The sequence below is a fragment of the Helobdella robusta genome (assembly GCF_000326865.2).
Source record: "Helobdella robusta unplaced genomic scaffold HELROscaffold_4, whole genome shotgun sequence".
Classification (NCBI taxonomy): domain Eukaryota; kingdom Metazoa; phylum Annelida; class Clitellata; order Rhynchobdellida; family Glossiphoniidae; genus Helobdella; species Helobdella robusta.
In genome coordinates this window covers 1628541-1649068 of record NW_008704902.1, presented here as the reverse complement: position 1 = coordinate 1649068, position 20528 = coordinate 1628541, and the positions used below count along the sequence as shown (strand labels likewise).

The 20528-nt window shown below is 31.8% G+C and overlaps 3 protein-coding genes across 3 annotated transcripts; 1 reads left to right on the top strand and 2 right to left on the bottom strand.

Annotated features, from left to right (window-relative positions):
• Nucleotides 1-3005: 3005 nt before the first annotated feature.
• HELRODRAFT_162200 (hypothetical protein) lies at nucleotides 3006-8041 on the bottom strand (the record flags this gene model as incomplete). Its single annotated transcript, XM_009024474.1, has 6 exons — nucleotides 3006-3115; nucleotides 4414-4476; nucleotides 5576-5616; nucleotides 6359-7196; nucleotides 7527-7561; nucleotides 7962-8041. The coding sequence occupies 6 exons, from the start codon at nucleotides 8039-8041 to the stop codon at nucleotides 3006-3008; spliced, it is 1167 nt and encodes a 388-aa protein (XP_009022722.1).
• A 6647-nt stretch (nucleotides 8042-14688) lies between these two features.
• Nucleotides 14689-16991, top strand: HELRODRAFT_133471 (hypothetical protein; the record flags this gene model as incomplete). The annotated part of the gene is made up of 8 exons (XM_009024473.1): nucleotides 14689-14740; nucleotides 15137-15216; nucleotides 15375-15518; nucleotides 15726-15837; nucleotides 15917-16002; nucleotides 16287-16366; nucleotides 16516-16573; nucleotides 16872-16991. Coding segments are annotated over 8 exons (732 nt in total), but the record flags the coding sequence as incomplete, so codon positions are not given.
• A 1434-nt stretch (nucleotides 16992-18425) lies between these two features.
• HELRODRAFT_162197 (hypothetical protein) lies at nucleotides 18426-19142 on the bottom strand (the record flags this gene model as incomplete). Its single annotated transcript, XM_009024472.1, has 1 exon — nucleotides 18426-19142. One exon carries the CDS (start codon nucleotides 19140-19142, stop codon nucleotides 18426-18428), a length of 717 nt encoding a protein of 238 aa, XP_009022720.1.
• Nucleotides 19143-20528: the final 1386 nt, after the last annotated feature.

Below are 20528 nucleotides of genomic sequence, written 5' to 3'. Positions count from 1 at the left end.
TCTTTGAATACGTCTGCCTGCGTGTTAGTACGTGTGCGTCTGTCTATATGTTTGTCTGCGTCTGTGTAAGTGTTTGTCTACATGAGGGTATATGTGTGTGACTTTTCTGTATTGTCGTGTATGCTTGCTGCCGCGTTTGTTTTGTTCTTATGTCAGCACATCCTACTTATGTTCACATTTCACTTGCTTCCTATTTGACTTTCCATCCTGCGAGCAATTTTTTGGAGGCATGCAAACCCTTTAACAGGTTGAGATGACACCTACTCATATCATTTGCACATGTACGTACATATATCCATCCGCATAACAACATGTTGACAAATACTGGGTTTAAGTAAAAGTTATCTTACAATGTGCATAATTTTGTGTGTGTTTGTATGTTAGTACGTGAGTGAGTGAATGTGTGTTTAAACGTGCATGTGTGAGTGTCTGTCTGTGTAGAATGCATGTTGGTGAGTGGATGTGTATAATAAATGTGTGTCTTTGTGAATAATGAGTTTGCATGTGGGTGTGGGTGTGTGTGTGTGTGAGTAAGCTAGAAGGCAACTTTCCAAGTTCTGAAGAGAAGTTTTCTTTTGAGATCATTTCTGAACTGCACGCCAGAGAGGACGTAAATGTAGAAATTGCTGGCGTACGTCACTTCCGATAACAACTCCAACAAGCATCTGCAAAATTATTTCATTTCAACTTTATGTTAATTAAATACGAACAGAATAATATAACATTGTTTTTATAATATGATGTAATAAAAACAAAATTTTTAATGTAGAAATATATATGCAGATAATATATATATATATATATATATATATATATATATATATATATATATATATATATATATATATATATATATAAAGGTAGCATCTATCATGATTGACAATAAGTAATTACAGTGCAACATAATTTGTGAAGCCGTTAGAAAAAACCTTAAACAGTTTTCGTACCAAACGTTCTATTAAAATTTATTTTTTACTAAGACCTACAAATATATTTGCTTGAAAAGCATGAATTGAATGCTAAGTTAGTCTGCTGGTTTACACTTAAGAATAACGATACATCTTTCATTAACGTAACTTCATTTACATTTGAAATAGTTAAGCTTCAAAACTTTAGCAGCATAAAACATTGAGCAGCATAAAATCAACTGAAGACATAATAATTTTATTATAATAAAATAAAGAAAAAGAAAATAATAATAATAATAATAAAGCAAGTGGGAATAACATATCAAGTAGAATATCAAAATTTGTTGAGTTTTTGTCAACCCTGACGTACCATTCCATTAACAAACTGTGGAAATTGGAACATGACTGAAACAATGGCCTTCTAATTTAAATCCATCCACACCAACCAATTATCATTCACACGCTGGCCTTTCTGATTCCACGTAAAACTCAACGCCACGTCACGTGCTCATAATAATTCTTCCTTATTTAAAATTTCCGTTTGGTTGAAGCTTTCACTTGGTTGAAAATTTCACCGTATGATTATTTTTTCAGATATTTTTATATAAATTGTCATGCGAATTATAAAAATAGGAATTTATATATAATTACACTTATGTATGCTACGATATGGCTAACATATGGATGCATTTAGAAAAACATATATGTAATTACATTAACAATGGCATTAATAATAATAATAACAATAATAATGTTATATATGAAGCGCCATGGCAAGCTACTGATGTTATATATATATTGTCAGAATTATGAAATAATACTGACTAAAAATACTTCAAAGTTTTTAACGCAAAATTTATTCACTCGATAGGGGGCATGGTGCATGGGGGCATGACGCCATAAATTATTACAAATTATTTTAAAATTTAATTAGTAGTTTTTTTTGATTAATTGGACATACCTTGGAAATTTTTATGTTTAAAAACACCCGAAACAAAATCTAATTTTGCTGTGATATAAAGTTCCTTTATCTTATCTTTGAGTGGAGGAAGAGTCTGGAAGAGAGACCGCACTGGGGTTGACTAGTTAGGCAGCTTCGAATAATCGCTGCCTATTCTGGTCCCTAAGAGATTCGTGATTCTATTCGTGATTCTATGCTCATTGGCATAGTTTCAGAAACGTCTTAAGTTCTCAAAAGTGGATTTGGTACGAGACTCTATGCTCATTGGCATAGTTTCGCACACGTATTAAAGTAACACAAATTGTTTCCAGTGTTTTTCTGACTATTGTTGTTTTGTGTTGGTTGTGCGAAAGCCGACCAGACTCGACGGCCCAGTGAAAACAGGCCCTTGGTCGTGCGAAAGCCAATCAGACTCAGTGAAAACAGGCCAGGGTTGTGCGAAAGCCGACCGACTGGCTGACAGGCCCAGTGAAACAGGCCTTGGATTCTGTGAAAACGAATCCGCCTCGTTCTTTTGTTTCTTGTACTATTTGTGGACCTAGGGTTCTTTGCTGGATTCTATACTCATTGGTATAGTTTCACACGCAGCTTGCAATTTCCATAGGCTCCGATTTTTCTAATTTTTCCGCATTCATTTTATTTATTTCTTGGAGTTGTAACGACATCACCATCGGTTACACACGTCGATGTTGTACGATTAAACGGCAGGAAACATATCCCAAGTCGAAGACCCAACAAGAAGAAGTTCTAATTCCTGTATTCCAGTTTGTTCATTGACATTTTACATTATTATAGAGTTCATTTAGTTCAATTCCTTTTCATTTACTTCCGTCAATTAATAAAATTGTTATCGAATATTTTTTTTTACGCGTTCGTGTGTTACTCAGTAAAATCATATAATTCGAAAAAGCCCAGTGCCACACAGGACTGGTCGAACTCACGATAAAAATATACACAAAAATTATTGTTGGACCATAAAAAAAATTCCCTGAGAAAGATAGAGGAGGAGATTACCTCACACCATCAGTTGTTTTCATTAAAATTTCCGACAATATGTATTAATTAAATATATATACAAATTAATTAGTTAATTTATTTAAATATTGTATAGATTATTTGTTTTTATTCTTTAAAAATCAGACTCTGAATTTGGCACATAGATTGCTACATGTAAGTAGGTACCTTTTAATGTTGCTCTGCTTGAAATATTCTAGTGCCAGTTTTTTATAGTTAAAAATCCAAATCGCTCCAATTAGAAGTATTTATTGTTGTTTAAAAATAAATTTGTCAATCGCAGCGACGCTATGTTTCTAAATGTGCAAAATCTTTGTGTTATCTGTTGTCTTGTGATAACCCTGACACAAACACATACACAAAATCATAGACACACACACACAAACATAAGCCCATCGTTGATTTTTTTGCAACAACTTTCAAACGTGTTATTTCAACTCTCATTTAAAATTCATCCGCCACTGATCACGAAAAAATTGATGTCATTAATCAGCAAACATTTAAAATTCAACGCGATCATCAACACCTTAACCCATGCTGGTCATTTAACTAGAAAAACTCAGAATTATGGTGCCGGGTAGAAACTAGTAAATATTAATGTGCATACTAAGTTGTACTGTATTCATTTTATTAGAGATTTCATTGCAACGCAAACCTACACGTACACCCATAGACACGCGCACATGCATCTAAACAAGCATGCAAGCACAGACAGGCACGCGCGTGCACAGACGCACTAGAGCAGCAGCAACAAGATTTCTGTTGCAATTGAATTTCGGTATGTTTTGCCAGGAGCGGGTAATCGCATTTGAGATAAAAAAAAACAAAAATAAACAATAACAATAGAACAAAATGTAAAACTTATAAATAATAAAAAACAAATATGCCGAAATATAAAAAATGAAAGAAACGGCTTAAAATTCAATTATAATTAAATCAATTAAAAATAAAACTCATCAATATTTTAAATTAACGTGTATAAATAAGTGCGAGCTCACGTGCAGTGTGTGTGTGTGTGTGTGTGTGTGTGTGTGTGTGTATGTGTGTGTGTGTGTGTGTGTGTGTGTGTGTGTGTGTGTGTGTGTGTGTGTGTGTGTGTGTGTGTGTGTGTGTGTGTTTACATGAGTGCACAAGAAGACGTGTGTGCATGTGTGCGTGCGTGCGTGTGCACTTAATGTTCATCAATTTGTTCAGGTTTCATTGTTATCTCAATCGAGTTACATTCACTGGTTAAAGTCACTTTGTTCAATTTTGTAATTTAATAATTAACTTTTAAAAACAATGTTTTTTAAAATCTTTGTTCAATTATTCATTTTTTTAAATTAAATTAAATTCACTTTCTACATATCCAACAATAACTCACAATTGAAATGTACACATTCCACCTCACCTGACATTCCATGCATATTTCACAGCGGCAACTCCTTAATTTTAATTAAATTCATAGAAACTCTAAAAATGCAAGCAAGCATTGAAGAATGACCGGACAATGAAACTTGCCGGGTGGATACAAAAACGTTATTATCTAACGTTCATTGGAGGCTTTGTGAGGTTTCAATTGAAAAACTTCGCCAAAAGTAAATCTCAAAATACCTAGGTGGTCAAAATATATTTAACAATTTGCTTTTTATAAAATTTTTGAAATTGATTATTTACTTTAACCTCAAACAACCTTAAATTTTTGACTTAAAAAGTTGAAAATTTGAAAAAAATGTAGGAGAATGCAGGTCATTGACCAAAGAGCACTGCTGAAGAACAAGAATATTTAAAACAAGTCCGTGACATGACGTTAATTGTACCTTTGATGGAAACAAACTACTAAAACGTGACATAATGGTTCTTTGCAATACAGCATGGCCTCTCTTTATTTATGCGCATGCAAACAGTGATGAAACGTTCTAAAAACGTCCACTTAACTTTCGAATAAGAAATGCAAAAAAATGTGACTCCAGAAGAATGTTTTGCCGTGAATGCAATGCAATCAAATTTCTTTCTTTTGAGTGTTTCAATCCAGCTTTTTTTACATGGCCTTGAGACAAAAATGGCATTGTAAGTGGTTGCAGCGTGGTGGTGAACTTCTCCCCGTAGATATCGCCTTTGTTAGTAATTTATTTATTATTTTTATTCTGTTTTCCAATTTTTAATACTTTGAAATTGTATAATTTTTTAAGTTTACTTCATCTTGCAAGATGACTAGTTTTGCCAAAATAAAGAAATGTGTTAGGCAAGGCTGCATATTCTCTGCAGACCTGTACAATCTCATGAGAAAGATAAAAGATCTACCTGGAATATCCATTGGAGACGTGAATATAAACAATGTAAGATATACCGGTGATACAGCTCTTATAGCAGATTCAATGGAAAAATTGCAAACAATTGTTTCCAAACTGGTTTTCGAAAGTGAGTGAAATGAAAGGCTTGCAAATTAACATCAACATAACAGAGTACATGGTTATCAGTAAAAGTAAAACCACCCCGATCTGCTCCATAATCAAACAAATGAAACAAGTCAACCGCTTTAATAATATCGGAAGTCTGATTACCTCAGGTTGTAAATGGGGTATTGATATCAAAAAAAGGATAGCTATGGCAAAAGATGCTTATTTTAAAATGAAAACATCCTCACCAACAGTAAAATCAGAATATCAACAAAATTAAAACTGTTGGGATGTTACATTTTTTCTGTGCTAACTTACGGCAATTTCTAAAAAGATGGAAAAAAGATTAATGCTGCTGAGGTGTTTTTTGAGAAGAATTATGAAAATTAGTTGGACCTCTCATACCTCCAATGAGGATGTAATAAAACAGTCCGGTTATGAAAAGAGGAAATTACTACAAATAATCCGACTGAGGCAGTTAAAGTTTTTTGGTCACATCATGCGGAAGGAAGGAATGGAAAATTTAACTATTACGCGGTCAACAACGAATAACATTCGTGAAGTCCTTGTGTCAGTTGTTGAGTATCACCACGTTTCAACTACTACAAAGTGTTAAAGATAGGTAAGGTTTTGTGGAGGTCAATGGTCGCCAATGTCTGGAATGAATAAGGCACGAGAAAGAAGAAGACATATGTTGCAGGTAATCTATTTATAATATAAGTAGCAGATTCAACAATAAATGTTTGTACAATTAAAAAAATATAATACGTACATTATTTATTCTTTAAAAAAAACACGTTATGTTCACGTCCCACCACGTCAAATGACATCACATCAAATGACATCACATCAAATGACATCACATCAAATGACATCACATCAAATGACATCATCTTTTTCATCATCATATCATCACATCATTTTATAAATTCATGCTGTGCTTTCCTACAATCGCAAAGCAGCACTTCTTCAGAAACAAACCAACACAAACCTGCACACATGCAAACATCACAAATACACACATGCTCAAAAATTTTACATACAAATAATGAACAAACTTCATAAAAATACACATCACTTCACAACAACTCACACACCTGATGTTAACAGTGTAGAGAAAAATGCTCAGTCCAAGGTCCTTCTTAAGGGCTATGGTGATGTGGACGACGATGGTCAGTGCAACAGTAGGAACCAGCGTGACGACGTGCAAGAAGCTGATGACCAGCAACATAAATGTTGTCTTTAGGTCCAAACTAGATTTTTTCGAATGGGTTGAAGAAATGCTATCCCTCATGTGACGACCTTTCAGCATTTTGAACTTGAACTTCAACTTGAAGAGCAGGAACATGTTGCAGGAGATGATGGAGATACTCGGAATGACGCATTGAAGTACCAACTGGTAAACGTAGGTGTGCAGAATCAAATAAGTCCTCAGGTACCTCAGGTCACTTGTGCACACGTAGGCCTGCTTCGTTTTATACATTCCAATGTGAACCAAACGGAAGATCTGGGAGTAGGAAAGAATGAGAAATAAGATTATTATGATGATGGTCGCTTGTTTCGCTCTGCAGAGTCTGATCTTCAGGAATGGGTAATGTACAGCGATGAGCCTCTCGATAGTCAGGCAGATCACCAACCACGACGTCATCAGGTAGCAGACGTGCAGTGAGAAGTTGTGCAGCTTGCAGAGGATCGTACCTAGTAAAGTAATTTCATCGAACCCAGCTGAATTGTACAACATTCGTTTGGTGCATTTGCTAATGAGGATGATGCTATCGAAAACTGCCAGCGACGTTAAAAAATGCGAGTAGGACTTGGACCGATACTTGTTCGACCGCATGATGATAATGGTCAGGAGATTTCCAGGTATTCCAAATAAGGACAAAGTTGGCGTTCCAATGTGAAGGACCCACCACCCCCATGTCTCTTGGTAATCTGTGTGGTTTGCACATTTTCAATCCCATCAAAATGAACAAAGTTTTTTTGTAAATTTAACAAAATGCTGATGTGCGTTTGTGCGTGAAAATACATACAGAATTTTACAAGTGCATTGGGGTCACAACACAATGTTTGATTGAATGATGCTATTTATTACATATATATAATATATATATATATAAATGTATATATATATATATATAATATATATACATATAATATTTTTTTTATTCATGGCCTGTTAGGGAACCGCCGCTAGACGCCACCCCATCGCTTACTTCATAAACATTCCAACATTTAACTAAACATGTTTGTTCGAAAATATACCATATGTGTATGTGTTTGTGTGCGTTTGTCTGTGTCTGTGTGTGTGTGTGTGTGTGTGTGTGTGTGTGTGTGTGTGTGTGTGTGTGTGTGTGTGTGTGTGTGTGTGTGTGTGTGTGTGTGTTTGTTTGTTCCCATTTTTGCATTACTTGAATTGTATCAAATTTGTATAATGCAATTATTATATTCTAATATAATATTGATAACATTGTCATGATATTATTTACTGTTGTTTTTGTTGTTATCTTTATATCTGTTGTTGTTCATTGCTCACCTTTGATAATGTTAATTTGTTTGCAACATTTTGTGGTTTTTTTTGTTTTGTTCTGTTTTTTATTTTTATTGTTTGCAGTAATCTAAAAAATAATCATTTGTTTGTGTAACACTCAGTGAAAATGACAACAACTGCTCTTTCATGTTGAAGAATGTGATGCAAACTGGATGGCAGCAGTGCGAGCACTTTGAACTAACGAATCATTCCACAATTCCACAACAATCGATCTTCGATGACCTTTCATGTCGAGGAGGAAGAGAGAAAATGAGAAAATGAAAAAGAGATAGAGAAAAAGATGAGAGAGAGAAAGAAAGAGAGAGAGAAAGGAAAGAGAGAGAGAGAGAGAGAGAGAGAAAAGAGATTGAAAGAACAAAATGAAAACAAAAAAAAGAAAAGTGGGACTCTTCGGCGTTTATTCAAGATATCATTTTTATTATGTTTCATGCTTTCAAATTCATTATATTGCTACTAATGTTGATGTAATTATAATTACGACCGCTGTCATTACTTTCATTTGTACTAGCATTCTCCTTACTGCTGGCTTATGTTACTTAAACAGGCATTGAAAATTTTGCGGACATGTGAGCATTTTTTGCCTCCTGGCCCAATAGTTCGGGAGGGCAAACGTTTGGTAAAAGCCCCCTCCAAGTTTTAAAAATTCAATTATTCATTGAAATGTTGTACGATGTCAAATATTGTGACTTTGACATATTCAAGCCTCACGATGAATTCTCGTGTCTCTAAATGAGCTCATTCAGCAGAGAAATAAAAAAGAAGACATAGAACGAACAACAACAGTTTGTCACCAAATGAATGAACCGGCAGACGCAATCGCAGGAGACATTGAACTGACTGGCAACGAATCCCCAGAAAGCTACGCAAGCAACAACAACAACAACAAACGTTTTTATACGTGCAGGCATATCAACAACTGTAGCTACAGCTAACGAACAACAACAAACAACAACAATAAAAACTGACAAACAAACAAACAACAACAAACAAACAACACCAACAAGAGCCAGCAAATACTAACAACAAAAAGCCAATAAAAATTGAACTGACCAACAGGAATGACGATCGACTTGTTGAGCATTAAGGAAACATTGTACATCATCATCATCATCATGGTCTTTGTTGTCGTCATCATCATTTCTTCTGTCGGCGATGATGACGATGAGGATGGTGGTGAGAATAAAGATGAAGAATATGGTTGAGAAGGTGATAAGAATGCAGAAGTATTCATTTCATCCATTATAAATGTTTTCAGTCAGGTTGTTCTTCCTTCATATATACCGTCTCTTGTTGTTTCGTTGTGTTGAAGGGGTTGTCTCTTTTTTTTAGTGGTTATGATGTTGGTGTTCTTTTGTCGTTATTGTTATTGTTGTTGATCTTGTCTGTTGTATTAACATTTGCAACAAGATTGAAAGAAATTTTACATATCTGAACCTGAATAACTGAAGCACATATCAACCAATTTATAGTTAAAATATTTTTCTGGAAACGTTACAGACCCAATGTTGACGGCATGTGAAAAATAATAATCCGACACGACAAAAAAATTAATCCAACTAATGCGCTGCGAAATTCTAAAGATCGAATGCAGGTCGAAGAATCTGCTTAAGAATTTTATATGAGAGCAACTATCGAATGAAGTGCCGTGACGTACGTACGTTCAACGTATATTTATTAACGTATGTGTTCTGTGCATACACGCAACCGTGCACGCAACCAATGTACATATCTTGGTGTGTGGGTGGGTCATGGAATGTACCATACGTGATATGCATGTGATGGAATTATGGGTGAATGTTTCAAAATGATGCAGGATGATGCAGGTGTATGCGTGCGTGCGTGTGTATGTGTGCGTGCGTGCATGCGCGTGTGTGTGTACATATTACCTTATGCAATATGACTGTGACTGACACACATGAAATTCATGCAAACAGATGTTCATTTACCTCTTTTTCTGCTTATCTCATTCTCTCCATCTTTGTTTCTACAAATCCTCTCACTACGTGTATTTTTGCGTTTTTGTGTTTGTCGTCCCAGGAAATTAATTGCAACTTGTTGTGTTCATTTATTTTTAGTTTTTGTTGTGTGTACATCTTATATTTTTTTATATTGTGTTTGTATTATATATTTGTGTTTGAATTTGATATTTAAACACACACACACACTCACACACACACACACACACACTCACACTCTAACCTCCATTTGTGCGCAGTGTTCATTATTACAAAATTTAACATTTTACTATAACTAAAAATTAGATTTGAAATTTTACCAAGTGAAAAATGAATCCGGTTAGCACGTAGAAGTACTTTTTTCTCAAAATGTTTGATCGATTAATTTATAAAAAGTAAATAATAGGAGCAATTTAGTATGTTACTGACTGATTGATGTACCAAATGATGCTGGATAGTGGATACCTCAGTACCCATGTTAGCAGCAGATGACAGCAACCACAAATGTTATCTTTTCACAGATAAACATTTTCTAGAAAACTCTTGAAAACCTTCTTCCAATTGATTCAATTTGCTACCGAAAAATGCTCTTGATGAAATAATTAACAATGCCAATTAAATTTAATAAGGATACTTTTTAAGTTTTTCTTCAAGTTTATTAATTAGCTACACTTATTTTCATTCATTTATTGTATAGTTAGTTATGTGTGTAGCACACATATATACAGGTACGTAATTAGAGATTAACATTTTTATTGCTGCGTTTTAAAGAGGCAATTATGAGCATCATTAAATATATTTGGAAGTGATGATGGTGATGGTAAAACAAGATGATGGCGATGATGACAATGATGGTGATGATGACAATGATGGTGATGATGACAATGAAAATGATGAGGATGATGAGGAGGACAATGAAGATGGAGTTGACGACAATGAAGACAATGATGCGGGTGTAGACGTTGGTGATGTTGATAATGATGAGGATCATGGTGATGATGGATGAGTTGTTATTGTGCTAAAGGGTGATGAAGCTTGCTTATCAATCATAATTTTCTATTAATTATGCTTTAATATGAATTTATTCGATTATTTACTTTCGGTATAATATAAATATATTTTATATATTATGTTGTTATATAATTTATTTTATTCGTAATTGTAACTTTGTAAAGAAAACTATCTTCATAAATGTTAAGTTATTTAACGCAATAAATTTTATTACAAAATGATTTCATAAGCCAATAGCAATGCTTTTGTCTTTTTCAACCAGTGCTCCACAAAAGCGAAACCGTTAGTTAATCTACAACAATACCATCAATAGTTAATAAATGACCTGAAAATGGTTGCATAACAATTGATTGTTTGAATCATCAAACTTTAAACAAGTTAACATGAATATTTATTAATGTCCAAGGCCGGGTTTTGAGTACTGGAAGCCTCGGAACAACAACGAAGGGATGGTCTCTAATCTTTTCATTATTTCATTATGTACATGAACTATTTCTGGTACCTACCCACCCACCGATACATCTGAATATTTATATGCAAATATATATGCAAAACAATGTGGATGGCTGGTATTGATCAGTTCTGATTTCAATCACCCAAGTCTAATTCTGAGTTCAATTAACTAAGTATAAAATAACATGAGCGTGCTGCGTGTGTAGATATACATTCGCGCAATTATGGACAAATGCTCTAGTTAGCAAATATTGTAATGCATCCCTAAATAACAAAAAAAACCTTCTCGCGATATAACCATCGTATCCGTGCTTCTGGTGAAGAATGTATCGTTTGTCTAATGACGATGATGATTATAATCATTGTGATGTTTGTGATAATGATTATGATAATTATAATAAAAATAATTATAAATAAGATAATAATAATAAATATTGATATTAATTTGTTAAACAGAACATAAATTTGCTACTAAATAAGTATATTAATAACAAATTTGAGAACATTTAATTTTTCAAAAAAATATCTTGTAGCACAGAAACTTCAGCTTACAAAATTGTATAATTTTTATCTACAATTATTTTTTTGTCAAATATATGAATTTCCTAAATTTGTAAAGATTCATGAAATTGTGTAGAAATTTAAACACAAATTTTATTAAGGGGCCGTTCGAATATTACGTAACGCTCCGGGGGGGAAGGGGGGGTCTAAGATTTTGTTACGGAGTGTTACGGGGGGGAGGGGGGGTTCAAAAATTGTTACGTAACACAGAAAAAAATGCTGTTTTTTATATTTTTGATATTTTTTAACAATTTTGATTTTGATCTTAGAAACAACGCTATATAAATACATTTGATGTATGATTTATTGAAAATAATAGAAATTTGAATTAATTTTGTTTTTTATTACCGAAAAATTAAAAATATTTTTTGTTACGTAACAGGGGGGGGGGGGGTAAGTCGTTTGTTACGGAAGTGTTACGAAGGGGGGAGAGGGGGTCAAAAAAGTCGTTTTTTCGTGTTACGTAATACTCGAACGGCCCCTAATTCTTCCGAATGAAACATAATGGGAATTGTTAACGGTCCTACTTTAATTTTTCCATCTAATAATTTTTCGTTCTAGTTTTGAGTCGTAGAGCACGTACGATCAGAGCAAACAAGCAGCGAAATAATTTAAATGCCTTTATTTGCATTGGAGGCTTCTATTTTTTCATATGTAAAAAAATGTTCACCGATCACGTCAAGTTTTTTTGCGTCTCATATTAATTCGTAATTATTTTACGTTTTCTCGTCCTATTTTCACCTTTCTTTGAAGTCAAATTTGGTTGAAAACGAAACTTTTCTGTTTTTAAATTTTTGTTAAAAGTCATTTTTAGTCTGCACAATTATTTTAATAATCTTAACCGAAACATGAAAATATTTAAACATAGGAATAAATTCTGATATGAAACTATTAACTACATATATTGTACGAAAAGTGCATGCGTGTGCACACTTGTCCCAATCATTTTTTCACAAAAAAAAGAAAGAAAAGAAAAAATATCGATATACCGTTAAACATCAAATTTTGAAATTCACACTTAACTTCGCTTAACTGGTTCTCAATGTTGTTTCGTTATTTATTTCAAGTTCGTATGTAAAAAAATCGTTGTACGTCGTCACGGAAATGTAACAAAAGGTCAGTCAAGTTGTTGCTAATGAAAATTAATGAAGTGTTCCATCGACTCATCCAACAGTGATGAGTTCACTTTTTAGTCATCGCCGTTGAAATTCGTGCATTATATGCTTGCTTTATTCAAGAATGTTTTTGCTGAAATTATTTTGAATAAAAATCAGTAAATTGAAATGTGTTCAACTGGCGAAACTCTTACGTGTGGATGAAATCATTTGATAAAACGATCCTGACTTTCACAATAACGGATCTGCGTACGATTGTTTGCGAGAAATTGCATTTTCTCCCCATCGAAGAATTTCCATGATCGGTTGCTTTTTAATGGCTTTTGATTTGTTTAATATTTTTAAAGAAGATTCTTTTTTTTAAATTGGCAATATTAAACACATTTTGCCATTTTTTAAACAACCTCAAATGAGAATTAATTAACACAAAACTATTAAATGTTAAATTGTTAAAGTTTTAAAGAAACTTAAAGAAAGGTGTTAACACCAACTGGGAACATTCATGTGATGAACACATGTTGATGAATTATATTAACTTTTAAATATTATAACAAACATTTACTAAATGTTTAGATAAAAAAAAATGATATAAATCATTTTGACAAGTGCTGTAGTTCAATGCAGAAACTATATTTGCCTTTGTATGTTAAATATAATATGTTAAATTAATGGTTAAATGAAAATTATAGTTAATATCTTACCATCACTTAAATTTAACTTTTGTGACTGAAAATTAAATTTGTTAAATGGAAATTTCATAACTTATTTGCCTAACTTTCTTAATTTCTTATATTTCTCATTCAGTTAGGCGTTTTAATGAAACTTAACAGAAACACCTGGATTGGATTTTTACATATGACCTGTATATGTTTGGTTAAGCTTGGATTTAAGTTGCAAATATTCGACATAAACAGAAAAGCGTCTTCTACGTGAATATGAAGATTTAACTATTTCATTTTAAGTCTAAGTTAATTAAAACTTAAAGAATTAAATTGGTTAGCATGCACCTAAACTAAACTTAGGACGGATCTCCGGTTTTGCCTTACCTATTTCCTAATTAAATTTCAATTTAATATTAATTTTATTAATTTATTTATTTATTTATTCATTGTATTAATTATTAATTATATAGATTATATTATATTTTGATTATCTTAATAAATATTAATTAATTAATTTTATTTGGTGCAATAAAACTTAAATTAATTATTAAAAGGATCTGAAATGACTCATTCTAACTAACTTTAACAACAAATAAATAGGAATTGAAAAATTTAGCAGTGTTTTTTTTTTAAATTGTAATTTATTCAGGATTTACTGTTAATTTTTATTTTTGATTTTATTTATTTAATATGACAATTAATTAGATTTTTTCAAAGTTCATCATTCATATACTACATATAAAACAACATTGACCAGCATTTTGTCTGTTATGTTGTAAATTATGGTATTTATTGATTGATCTATGAGATCTATGACAAATTAGCCAACCAATCAATGTCAAATCAAATCAATATCTTAGTTTTTAAATCATGATAGCAATTTTATCTTTGGCTTTTAGTATATTTTTGTTTGGATTAATTATGATAAAAAGTCCTTCAGGCTTTAAAAAGTTGGGAAACAAAACTGTTTTGTCATCGTTATTGTTGGTTGTTCTTGTAGTTTTTTTATATGCCTGGCATAGAGTTTCGGTGTACAGCAACACTGCAAATTATTTTAATTCAACATGGAATAACGCAGTTCCAAATCATCTTAAGAAATTTGGCATAATATTTGATGCGGGAAGCACAGGAAGTCGAATACATGTCTTCAAGTTTCAAAGTTATGTCAGCAGTAAGTAACTACTTGAATTATCAATAACTATTATTAGGTTCATTCATGAAATTATGGCATCTCTAACAACATTTTATAAGCATTTAAATGTAATTAATTTAAATTAATCAGATTTGTAACTTTCTTAAAAAATGTTATTTGGTGTAATTTTCTATTTTCCATTTGTTTTCTTTTAGGTATCATGAACATTAATTTTTACTTTTTATTACCTTTTTATTTTTTTTATATTTATTTCAAAGTAAATTACCCAATGTAAAATAATGCATTTTAACTCGTTTAAAAAATCTAATTGTTCCAATTAACATCTAGATGATGTTCAACATATCTAATTACATTTTTATTTTCTGATTGGTTTGTATTTAATCACTTTTTAATAACATTTTACATCACTTACAGATGATTCACTGATTTTAGAAGATTCTTATTTCAAAAGCATCAAGCCTGGTTTATCATCTTATGCAAAATCTCCAAAACTGGTATTTTTTTTACTTGAGTAAATTTGTTTACAAAATTCTCATTGTTTCATTGGATAAACTCATAAGTTCCACAAAAAATTAGGCTTATTAAATTTTTTCTTCATTTATAAATTTCACTGCAATAAAATTCTATTTTGAAATTTTAATTAACTTATCAGGCTGCTGAATCTTTGGAACCTCTGTTACGACATGCCAAGAAGTATGTGCCTAAACATCTCTGGTCATCAACACCACTTGCGTTGAAGGCCACTGCTGGGTTGAGACTGCTTCCACAGAAAGCTTCTGACAATATTCTCGCTGAGGTTCTGAAATTTTCATGAATCACTCGAAATAATTTATAATATCAATTACATATCATTGATATTTCAAATCTAATAGCAACTGTAATGATTTTTGAATTCTACACAAAAAGGAATCATCTTGACAAATTATGAGATGAAACTAGTTTAGTAAACACAAATATCTCTAAATTGATGATGATATTTGCAACTTGTACTTGTGGTTGGCAGGTGAAAAAATTGTTTGAAAGTTATCCATTTGACCTGTCTGCTGATGGCGTGTCCATCATGAAGGGAGATGACGAGGGCCTGTTTAGCTGGTTCACTGTCAACTTTTTAAATGGTCCAGTCAATTTCTTCAAATTGTTAACAAATAATCTTCATTACATATCAAACCATCAAACTTACCATTTTTTTCTCAGACAATTTCAACGAATTGTCAAAAACTGTTGGAGTGTTGGATTTGGGAGGAGGATCAACTCAAATTACTTTCATACCCAAAGCAACAGTACATTTTCAATAATTTGTGAATTTTTATTGTTATATGCATTTAATTGGTTAGTCGGTAGAACTCCAACTTCTCGCGGTGCTATTACACGGCGGCATGGTTCGAATAGGCCTACTGCCTGTCCGAAACTCAAACACGCTTGCATATATAATGTGTATGTACGTCGTGTGGTGTGAATAGTTCAACCTTTGTGGCACGATGGTTCAATTATCTAAGTATAGAATAACATGTAAGCTGCATTATTATGAATAAATTTTAGAAAATGCCGTAAAATATGTACCTAGGAACTGTTACAATATCAAGGCCACCCTCACATAGTTCACCGTAAGTTATTTGGTGATCAAATCACAATATACACTCACAGGTTTCATCTTGTTGTTAAGTATTTGTAATATTTTCTGGAATTTCGATTTTTAATTTTATTTAAAACTTAGTTACTCATTTGTTAACGTATGTTATGCGGATCGGTTCAAAGTTGATCTAATCATTCATATTATTTAATTGTCTTCTCAGTTATTTAGGCTTAGGTATGATGTCGGCTCGTTTTCAAATCCTGGGAGGTACTGAACAAGTTACAGGTAGTTATTTTGTAACCTCGTTTTTTTAAATGTGCTCATTTGTTTGCATTAGTTTTTTAATATAAATTTTTAGCAATATTTTCGATTAATGTCCAATGTTTGAAATGATGCTGCATTTCAAAGGGGACATACCATCTCAAAATTTGGAGAGCTTCTGTTTGCCGTTTAATTGGAATGGTACTTGGGAATACAGAGGAGGTGTTCACAGGCTAAAGTAATTTCATCTTATATCACTTTTTTTATTTTGTCACGAATAATTTACCAATCTTCAGATCTTCATACAAAAATGAGACAAAGAGCAGGTGGCATTTATGCAACAAGGAGGTCAAAAATCTCATCAGCAAATACAAAATTGACAAAAGTTTTAGTATTCAAAATTCTGAGTTTTACGCAATATCGTACTTCTTTGATCAACTTGAATTTCTAAATGTCACAAAAGGTTTTTATTAGTTATTATATTACATTAAAGTCTCATGAAACAACTAAATTTGTTAATGGTAAATATCATGCTAGATCAAAATGGAGGCTTCGTCGTTAACATCAATACATATGTCCACTTTTCCCAAAAAGGTGTTTGTTTTGAATTAAAATGAATAAAATAAAATTTACAAATGTTTTATATCACTGACAGCTTGCCGTGTTGCCAGCATTTCAAATCCCTTCCAGTGTTTGGACTTGTGCTACATATCATCTTTGCTAACTGAAGGCTACAACTTTTCAGTCCACAGGCCATTAACAGTTAGAACTGTTGTTGAACTATCATGATAATTTTGTTGAACGAAAAGACAATACATACGTTATGAATGTCAGTCTCAATAATACGAATGTCAGAATGTAAGCAAGTCAGTAGTAATTAGGCCTACCTGTGCTTGGTAATGAATAAAAGGCTTTTTTGATTTGAAAATTTTAAAGTTTTAGTAAAATATTTACCAAAACTTTATTATTAAAAATGCCGGAAAAATTTTTTTAAGCGCAGAAAATGTTTGTCAGTCCCCTCCATAAAGTTATTTATTAGTAACTGCTTGCTTTGTTTCGAATCAATACTATACTAAATGTTTTTATAACGTCGATTGATGAATAATTGTTGGATATCTTAAAAAATCATTAAATTGAAAATTAAAAAAATACAATTCATAATACAGGTTAGAAAAAAGATTCGATCATATGAGATAGCCTGGCCATTAGGTGCAATGTTCGATGTCTATAACAGGTTTTCTGCTATCGATCAACTGTCATCTCCCTCAAATTCTTGGACTTCTGTACCTGAACATTTGCAGCACATGTCAGCTCGACATACAACTGTGCTCTCTATGCCTCATTCATCTTGAATTTTTAATAAATTTTAGGTTAATTTTATTGATTATAAATAAATGCTGAAAAAATCAACCGCTGCTGTTTGTGTGTATATGTATATATATATATATCAACTCAATTTTAAATTAATTACCATTATATATGGTTTATTCATTTCCTTACCTTAAAGTCATGAAATTGTGTTGTGGCTTGATGCCAAATGTTAGCAAAAAACTAGAAAGCAACACAAGGCCAGAAATTTTTGGTAAATAAGAAATGTGAGGTCATTTTCTGTGCCCGATGGAAAGCTACTTTGACTTAATATCGATCTATATAATAAAAATAACATTTATTTGGAACGATGCAACATCACATCAAAATTTTTCATATTAAATTCTGATTAAATTAACTATTAACGTCCAACATTATTAACAGTATTAATAATTAATATTAAATTATTAAAGTATTCAAGAATGATAGAGTGATTTTATTTAGGTTCATAAACTGTTGACATACTTGTTAAATTTGTGCATAACTATCATACATTATAATTTAAGTATTGGTCCATAATCGTTTTTTAATGACATATAAACAGGAAGCAAAGTAAAAAATTAATGCAATAATTATGAGTAGCTTATCAGTGAATTCTCTGCGGCCATATTTGGTCAGCAATTTCTTGGCATTACGAATATGTCCAGAAGCATTTTTTAATTCTTCATGGGTCTCTTTAATTTGATCAGAAGATGATAGCAAGACACCCAAAGTTTTTTCTGAGTGTTTCACTTCGTCAGCCATCATTTGAGTTAAATTAATTAGGCTCTGAGTTATGTTCGATTGTGAGCTAATTGCAGAATCTTTGTGGATCACTACTGGGCGTTTTCTCACATCAGATAATGATTCGCTGCCACTTTTGTTGCTGAACAGATCACTAGTATTCTTCTTTTCCATGGCAAGTTGGCAAGCTAAGTTGGCTTTTCGTAGCAAATTTTGTATCCCATTTGTTTGCTTGCTGTAAATTTCGACATTTTTTAGGACAGCAATTTTAGAAGTTTCTTTATCTTGTTCAAACCCGAGATTTTCTAATTCTTGAATTTTTGATTTTAATTCACTCAAGTTCTTAGCCACTATTTTGTTGAGTTCTTCCAATTTTACTAGGGGACCAGTACATCTTTGAATATCTTGCACAACGGCTCTGATTTCCAAATCTAACTTTGTTATTCGCTGTTGGCAATGTTTTACGTTAGGGTCCTCGACTGTTACAACGCTCATGTTTCGTCGCTCCCTTATGCACGACTAGTTGGTCCTTGCGTTTAAATTTTATCAATTGTTTGTTTACATTTGAAAATAGTTTAAACTCAAAAATTAACTTTTCATGGAAAGCTATGTTTGATTCAACATGAGAATTATTTTTTTAGTTATATGTTCTTAAAACATAACTAAAATATGATTTTATACTTAGTATATGATTTTAGTTTTTATCTAAGTCAAAATCATTTATCTAATATATGTATATATATAACTATATTTCTATATATATATATTTCTATATATATATATTTCTATATATATATATTTCTATATATATATATATTTCTATATATATATATTTCTATATATATATATATATATTTCTATATATATATATATATATATATATTTCTATATATATATATTTCTATATATATATATATTTCTATATATATATTTCTATATATATATATATATTTCTATATATATTTCACCGTCCGCTTAACAATTTTCCCACTAGCCTCAACATGGTATTTCAAAGTGAGCTGTCATTTCATTTCCTTTTCATTATAAACTCAATCTGGTTTCAGACCTGCTCACAGTACTGAAACTTCTTTACTCAAAATACACAAATATATCCTTTTCTCTAGTGACAATAGTAATCTTACTCTTCTTCTTGCTCTTGACTTTTCCTCGGCTTTTGATACTGTTGATCATGCTATTTTCTTGAGACTGCTACATCTTTATTTTAATATTACTGATTCTTGTCTACCTTGGTTTTCTTCTTATCTCTGTAATCGTTTTTCTTCTGTTGTTCTCATTAATTCGGGTGATGATTGTTTTTCAAACATTTTATTAAAAAAAACTTTTAATAATATTATTATTCCTTTACAACATTTAATAAATTTGTCTTTTAATAATGGTTATTTCCCTAAATGTTTAAAGATTTCTAGGGTTATACCCTTGTTTAAATCTGGTAATAGGCCTATTATTAATAATTACCGACCTATATCTATTATTTCTAGTTTAGCCAAACTTATTGAAAAAATTTTACTAAATAAATTATCTAGATACGGTATATGAGAAATAGCTTATAAATGGTTTTATTCTTATCTGCATGAACGTTATCAATATGTCTCTATTAATAATTCTGTGTCTCAACAGTCTTCTATTGCATCAGGTGTTCCGCAAGGTTCTATTTTGGGTCCTCTATTATTTAATATTTTTATTAATGACTTTATTAACTCTTCTAGTGTTTTAAAATTTGTACTTTTTGCCGACGATACTATTTTACTTTTTTCGCATTCTAATCTTGATTTATTGGTTTCTACCATTAATAATGAATTAATTCATGTCTATGATTGGGTTGTTTCTAATAACTTAAGAATTAACCTGGACAAAACATTA